This window comes from Silene latifolia, chromosome 1 (assembly GCF_048544455.1).
Source record: "Silene latifolia isolate original U9 population chromosome 1, ASM4854445v1, whole genome shotgun sequence".
In the NCBI taxonomy this organism is placed as follows: domain Eukaryota; kingdom Viridiplantae; phylum Streptophyta; class Magnoliopsida; order Caryophyllales; family Caryophyllaceae; genus Silene; species Silene latifolia.
The window spans coordinates 170,685,054-170,692,857 of record NC_133526.1 but is presented as its reverse complement, the minus strand read 5'-3'; the positions used below and the strand labels follow the sequence as shown (position 1 = coordinate 170,692,857).

Sequence of the window (7,804 nt, the reverse complement as noted above, 5' to 3'; positions counted from 1 at the left end):
ATATTATGGGAAAACTGCCCAGATAAAGAAGAAAAGGAAGACTAAGTCTGAGAACGCTGACATGGTAACATTTATTCTATTATTTTCATTTAAGTTCAATTCACATGTTATTGTTGGGATAAAAATTGCGACACATTACATTCTTGGCAAGCGCTTGATTAATGGCATCCGTACTACTAAAGCTGAATCTTTGGAGGTAAGCTTTCCGAAGAAGAAGTGAAGATGATGGAGGATGTCATTTCTAAAGGGGGTAATAATAAGGTACAACAGATTGGTGAAGAGGCCGCTACTACCTTGGCAATACATGAGAAGGAAGTATCGGTCAACGAGATTCGAAAGATCGGTACCTAATAATGCTTCTGAAGTTGTAACAACTAAAGCCGATCAGGTACCTAATATACTTCCTTCTTTTTCTTTTGTTTTTTTTTTTTTGGGTAAGATCGGGGGTGTGTTCACCGCCAACTTCCGACATGGTGCCATTGAATTGGTTAATTTTATTAGGTAAATAATGGGTCCGAAAAGGAGATGCAACTTGATGAGAAGATTTTACTGATGGAAAACAAAGATACATCCCCTTCAAGTCGGTTCCTGTTTTCGTAAGGTATGCATGAAGTGTTTAATTAGTTAAATTTATATGAATGCTGAAGTTTGTGCAAAAATCGGCCTGAGACAGAAAGCGTTTTTGCAAAATCTTTTGAATGCTGAAGCGTTTTTGCAAAGATATAATAATGTATATGTATGTGTATATTCTTCAGGCCGTAAACAAGAGGCCAGTTATTCTTGCTGACCCTAACAGAATCGAAAAGCCACCTGTGCGTGTTGGCCGGGGTCTCGTAGAAAACAAATCTGCAGCAGCGGAAACTGTAGTTCATGGCGAAAAACTTTTGCCGAATCATAGAATAGTAGAGATAACTACAGTCAATCCAGGCCATGAAAAATTTCCACTGCCTGTCCCAGTTCGTGACGACATTACCATTCTGGGAGATGCGCTTGGAAGTTTCATCCAATGGCCTGATACTTACATCTACTTGGCGAAGATATCTCGCCGCCTCACGCCCGAGCAAATGAAAGCGATTGGGGTTAGAAGAAATACCTTTATATATATATGTGTGTTACATTTTTAATTGTTGAATGTTTTTATATGTTAAATTTATATGTTATTTTTTTTTTGTAGGGAACAAAAAAGGCGGCTTTGGCGGATAAGCCTAAGTCCACAGACATGCCAACGACCTCGACTTCACAACAACTTGATGAGGTATGTATTTAATTAACTTCTCCATTTTTTTAAAAATTAACCCCGCCCCTTTATTTATATTTTGTCTGTATTTATAAAAAGCATGGTAATTTTGTGTAGGGGACAAAAAGACCGATAAGCCTAAGTCCCCGCCTTACTGCTACTACTACCTCATCATTGAAAGAAGCGAGTTGACGAGGTATTTAATTAAGTACGCTTTTATTTTTATTACTCCAACTAGGATATGTTACCTTTGGATTTTTTATTATTTTAATTATCTATACTACATGTGTAGGCCGGTGGTAGTAGCACCACATCAAAGACTCATTCTTTCCCTACCGTGAAAGTTAGGAGTATAAACTCCACAAAATATAAAGGGAAGGATTACATGCAAAAAGTAAGAACGGGGACGATGATGAGACTGTATGAGGAGGTCGGCCATCGCATAGCCTCCGAGCAACAGCGATAATTATTCCGCTCGAGGAGGATATTCTAGGGGCTGAGCGCCAAGCGCTTATATCATGGGATCTGCTAGCCGTATGGGCTGGACTAGACCAGATTGATATAGCACACATATTTGTTTGGATGAAGTAAGTTTCTTAATAAATAATTTCATAGTCTAATATTCTGACTACTAGGTAGATAGTGTTTTAAAAACCGGAATTAATACCGTAATAATGTAGGATATTGCAATTGAGAGTGATCCCCGAGAAGAATATTCCATCTGATCATTACGGATTCATGTGCCCCTATGTTTTATCTTTATTTATTCCGGATTTCTCGTTCGAACAACGGGTAGATTATATTGCTCAAAGAATTGGCGACAACCAAGAAGCTGATTTTTGGCGTTTATAATGAAAAAGGGTAATAAACAAATTAATATTACGTTTTCCCCTACAATTGCATTTTCATAACTAATATATGTACTTGTTAATAATGATGATGTCTCTTGATGTAGGACTCATTGGGTGCTAGCGGCCATCATGCCGACAAAGAAAAAAGTTTTCTGGTTGGACTCTTTACATCATCAACCAAGCGAGACTTTTAAGCACTTGATTAAAATGTAAGTTTATAATACTGATTTATTTATAATAACATTTTCAATTTTTATTTATAGAAAAAAGCTCGTTCATATTTTTGCCCCTAAAAAAATTAGTTTTACGCTCTTTTTTTATTTTTTAAAAAAGGGCCTTTAAGAAGAAAAGAGCAAACGAGGAGGATCAACCCACGAAAGATTCTGATGTTGGCCCCGATTTTATTACGATAACAGGGGTACGTGCTCAAATACAATAACATTAAGTGCAAAATCTGTGTTTAATACTAATACAATACCTAAAGCTCAAGATTCTGATGTGAGCCTTCTCTCGTCTGTTTTTTTTATGTAATAATAGGCCCCTCGCCAGCCAGATAGCATACAATGTGGATACTACGCTTGTCGGTTCATGTTGGAGATTATTAGGCGAAGATATCTCGTTATTCCAGAAAGGGTTAGTAATAATTTCAACATGTGTTTATTACTTTTTTTTAAATTAGAGCTAATGTTGTCTTGCAATTGCTGCTATATATACCATGATGTTGCTAATGTTGTCTTGCTTGCCGCTATATATACCATAATGTATTCTCTTTGTTTTTTCCGCAGATGTAATCAACTCAGTCAACAGATTGAGCAATACTCAAGTATAGATATAGACGAGGTAAGAGACATGTGGGGCAACTACGTCTTAGAATATATATAGATAGAAATGCATGATACTATACTCACAGTTTAGATCAACTTATTAGTAATTTTTTTGTTGAAGTTAGGGAATGATTAATTAGTTCATGTAAATTCAACTCCTTGTAATTATATATATATATATATATATATATATATATATATATATATATATATATATATATATATATATATATATATATATATATATATATATATATATATATATATATATGATCTTTTTGTATGTGGTTGAATTGAATCTATTGAGTTCTCATGAACCCAAACTATGATTTATCTTTGTCTTTGGTATATGGTGTCTTGATATATATATATGCGGGTTTTTGAATGGCATGAAACAAATTTAATTTTTCAGAACATTAGGTGTACGTAATAAAAACGGTTACTAAAAAAAAAACCGTTGTGAATACCTTTCACAACGGTTAATAAAACTAACACCGTTGTGAATGACATTACAAATACCCGCGCATAATATTCAACAACAGGTTTTAATCAAAGAACCGTTGTTAAAAGTATTCACAATTTTGGAGGTAAAATTACAACAACGGGTATTAAACAAAGAACCGTTGTTACTAACAATTTCAACAACGGGTATGTAACATAAACCCGTTGTCAAAAGACTTCATAATTTTGGAGGGAAAGTTACAACAACGGTTATACATACGACAACCGTTGTTATATAATTCCCTCCAAAATTTTGAAACACTTTCCACAACGGAGAGCATCCAATAACAACGGCTTTTAACCGTTGTGAATAATTTAGACAACGGTTCCACTAAATAAGCAAACCGTTGTAAATACCTTCTACAACGGCCGCTTTAACAACGTCCGCTTTTTTATTTTACAACTGTTTTTACCCGTTGTTATAGGCTGTATCTGTAGTAGTGATTTGTTCCATGCATCGTGTAATCGTGTTGCTATTCTCTTTGTTCGCTTTCTTCTCTGCTCCTATGTAGGTTATGGTATTGCTTACGGAACTACGTGGTTAATAAACAATTGAATATTATCATTTGTCTAATTGTTTATGTACCACGTCGGCTATAAGATTCCAATAAGATTCATTTATTAATTTGCTGACTAGTAAATTGAAAAAAAAAAGTACTTCCGTTCCGTTATTTGTTGTCCTATTCGAAAGATCCTGTTTGACAAGTGGCATAAGGAGATTTACAATAGCAGATAATATTAGCAGAATACGGTTGACAGATTTTAGTAGCAAGTTTGACTATGATATCAGATCAGTAGAATTAAGAAAATGTATTCAATAATTAACAAATTATATGACAAATCTACCATTTTCATGTATAAAATTAATATGCTATTACAATATGTTGCTATTAGCAGTATATTCAAAAATAGTAGATTTCGGCCAATATGCTATCTGAACTAGTTTTATGCCCGTGCAGAAATTGCACGGTCTGCATTGATAAAATTTGTTAAACATACTCCCTCCTATTCTGAATAACTGTCTCATTTGTCATTTCCGTCTATTCACATAACTGTCTCATATGCCATATTTGAACATGATTAATGACGTTTCTACCCTTTGCTATTTTCTTTATTTACAACTCATACCACCTCTAAATCATCATATTTAATACTTTTCATTATTTAATTCCTAAATTCTTACCCTTATACAATACTTTTCATTATTTTAACTTGATTCTTTAATTTTCGTGCCATGTCCAAATGGGACAGTTATTCGGAATAGGAGGGAGTATATTCCATTGATAAAATTTTCAATATTTGAAAATTTTGACTATGAGTCATATCTTTAATTTAAGAGAATGTAAACAATTGGTCAATTTTTTTTTCGTTTTTTTCACATTCACAATTATTTTTTAACATATGTTTTGTATATTATAATGTATATTTATGTGTTAGATAATGGTGTATGTTGTATTGAGTGAGGAAAGAAATTAAATCATTTTAACACCCACTACTTATAATAGGGCCCACCTTCTAAACATTCATTTTTTTTTCCTGAATTTAAGGGGCCAATAAGAGAGCTCTAAAGAACCCAACTTTTATACTATTTAGATATGCCATTAACCAACCACGTAAAATTAGTAGATTGATTGGTCAATCTACTTTTTATGTCGGAATCTACTTATTTCACTAAATATGTTGTTTACCAAACAGCGTCTTTGGGTGTCTCGGTCAATTGTTGTCTTTTCTATTTTAGGATTGCATTTGATGAACAATTTAATCCTCCGCGTCCACACACCCAATTTTGTCTATTTGTTATCTTATAATGGTTCCCTTCCCCCTTTTCTTAGGCCCTGTTCTTTTGGACTTAAAGTCACTTAATTTAAGTTAACTTCAGATTATATAAGTTAAGTTAAGTTCAGTTCAGATCCTATAAGTTCAGTTCAGATCCTATAAGTTCGATTCGATTCGAATCCTATAATTTGATTCGATTCGAGATCCTATAAGTTCGATTCGATCCTATAAGTTCGATTCGATTCGATTCGATCTTATAAGTTCGATTCGATCCTATACGTCACTTAATTTAAGTTCGATTCGATCCTATAAGTTGATTCGATTCGATTCGATCCTATAAGTTCGATTCGATCCTATAAGTTGATTAAGTTCGAATCCTATAAGTTGATTCGATTCGAGATCTTATAAGTTCGATTCGATTCGAGATCCTATAAGTTTCAGTCCAAAAGAACAAGGCCTTAGTCATTATGTCAAAATTAAAGGACAACAATTAATCGGAACGGAGATAATATAGAGATTAAAAACCTTGATTCTCGGTGTCATAAACGCGTTACAAAAGTTACAAAACCCCTATAAAAACCCGTTACATCCATCAACCAAAAATCATCACTTAAATTCCCAAACCAAAGCAAACAACAACATAAAAACACTCTTAAACAAACTCATATCTATATCCCCTATTTAATTTATACCCTTCTACATTATTTCTTATCATATTATTTCCATCACATATCATTATTTCAGTTTGTTCATTATTGTTATTTGATTATATATAATGGCTGATAATTTGAACGAGCAAGTTGGTGTTGCTACACCAGTAGAGACCACTGACCACGCTGTGTTCAGTTTCAAAAACAAGGACGAGGAGGGGAAGCCAATCAAGGAGGAGACACTCGCTTCTGAGTTCGATCAAAAGATTCAAGTTTCCGACCCGGTTGAAGTAGAGAATAAGCATGATGGCATTGTTGCGATACCTCGATCTTACAGCTCTAGCTCTGTGAGTCTCTTTTATTTTCTTATTAACTTGCTCATTTACATTTTTTAACAATACCTAATACTCGCTCTGTTATCATTATTATAGAGAACGATACTTTTTGTTTTAATCGTTTATTTATCTTTGATTAAATACTAATAATAAGGAATAAAAATAGTCAAGGAAATGACATACATTATTCAAAAAATTCCAATCATTAAACGTATATACCCGTCTTAAGACTTAAGAGTGACCAACTCGTAAAATATAATCGGGATTTGAAATCATGTCTAACAATTTGAGTGTCTACCAATTGCAGTCTGATGAAGAAGGAGACGACGAGGAAAAGAAGCAGAAGAAAAAAGAAAAGAAAGGATTAAAGGATAAGCTCATGGACAAGCTACCAGGACACAAAGACGAGGTGGTGGAGGAGCCTCACGTGCCAATTGAGGAGCCTCACGTGCAAGAGGTAGTGTACTCTGACTTCTCTGAGCCACCTCATACAGAGGAGGACCCTGAGAAGAAGGGCTTACTTGACAAGATCAAGGAAAAACTCCCAGGCCAAGACAAGACCGACGACCACCACGCCGATGAGGCGGTTCCAGTGGTGATCGAGCCGGCTGTCGAGGGAGACAAGGACTATAAGGGGTTATTGGACAAAATGAAGGAAAAAATCCCAGGCCAAAACAAGACCGACGACCACCACGATGTGGCGGTTCCAGTGGTGGCCGAGCCGATTGTCGAGGGAGAGGAGGACAAGAAGGGGTTCATGGACAAAATTAAGGATAAGATCCCTGGGTTAAGTAGCTCCAAGACTAGTGATGAGAAGAATGATCATGTGGATAAGTAATTACTGGCTAATTGCAATGCTTAATGACAATTAAGGGGTTTTATATTATGCTAATAAGGGGTTTGGATTATATATGATTAGTTTGTTGGCCTTTGGGTTTTTGTTGATAATATTTATATCTACATTTTATTTTAAAACTATCACAATATTATTATATTGTGAAATTTATTATTAAAATGATTCGATATTCGTTATATATGTAACCATGTAAGTTTTTTCTTCAAAAAAATTGTAACCATGCAAGTAATACTCCGTTTGTGCTTATGTTTAAGAAATGTGTTTATTTATTTAGATGGTGTAACTGTTATTTTGATATGAATGTTGCTATATTACGCCCTTATAATTACTCATTACGTCCTTAATTATTAATAACTTTCTTTTTTGCCCTACACCTCTCTAACATTGTTCTAAAACATAATTTATCAAAATATCAATAATGAGTGGAGACGCTTTTACCTTTTCAATTTGTACAATAACACACAAAATCAATTCAATAACGAATTCAATGAACAACAACAACATTATGGCAACAGCGAAAAACTTGATTATAACTTCGAAAACACAATTGTCAAGACCATATTACACTACTAAAAAGGCGTCATAAGCAGCGACGTTTCTAAAAGTTGGATGATGGGGTAAGATTTTATACAAAAAAATTGTCCAATAAAATCGCTATTGTAGCATTGATTATACGAGTATAAAAAATTTGATATTCTATCTATAGAAAATCAATTGGTCTCCCTTGTGACGGGTCACCATTTGTGGCGGATATTTTGTGAGTTAAAATGGTAA

The 7,804-nt window shown here is 34.2% G+C and overlaps 1 protein-coding gene across 1 annotated transcript; it reads left to right on the top strand.

The window, feature by feature from the left end:
• The first annotated feature begins 5,774 nt into the window (after positions 1–5,774).
• On the top strand, positions 5,775–7,358 carry LOC141611534 (uncharacterized). The gene is made up of 2 exons (XM_074430101.1): positions 5,775–6,186; positions 6,482–7,358. The coding sequence occupies exons 1-2, from the start codon at positions 5,965–5,967 to the stop codon at positions 7,010–7,012; spliced, it is 753 nt and encodes a 250-aa protein (XP_074286202.1). The 5' UTR covers positions 5,775–5,964; the 3' UTR covers positions 7,013–7,358.
• Positions 7,359–7,804: the final 446 nt, after the last annotated feature.

What these genes read in the sequence shown, in the direction of transcription:
- LOC141611534 (XM_074430101.1), top strand. Translation starts at nt 5,965, where the DNA reads ATGGCTGATAATTTGAACGAGCAAGTTGGTGTTGCTACACCAGTAGAG. An exon ending in GATCTTACAGCTCTAGCTCT is followed by an intron (nt 6,187 to 6,481) that starts GTGAGTCTCTTT and finishes TACCAATTGCAG; the next exon opens with TCTGATGAAGAAGGAGACGA.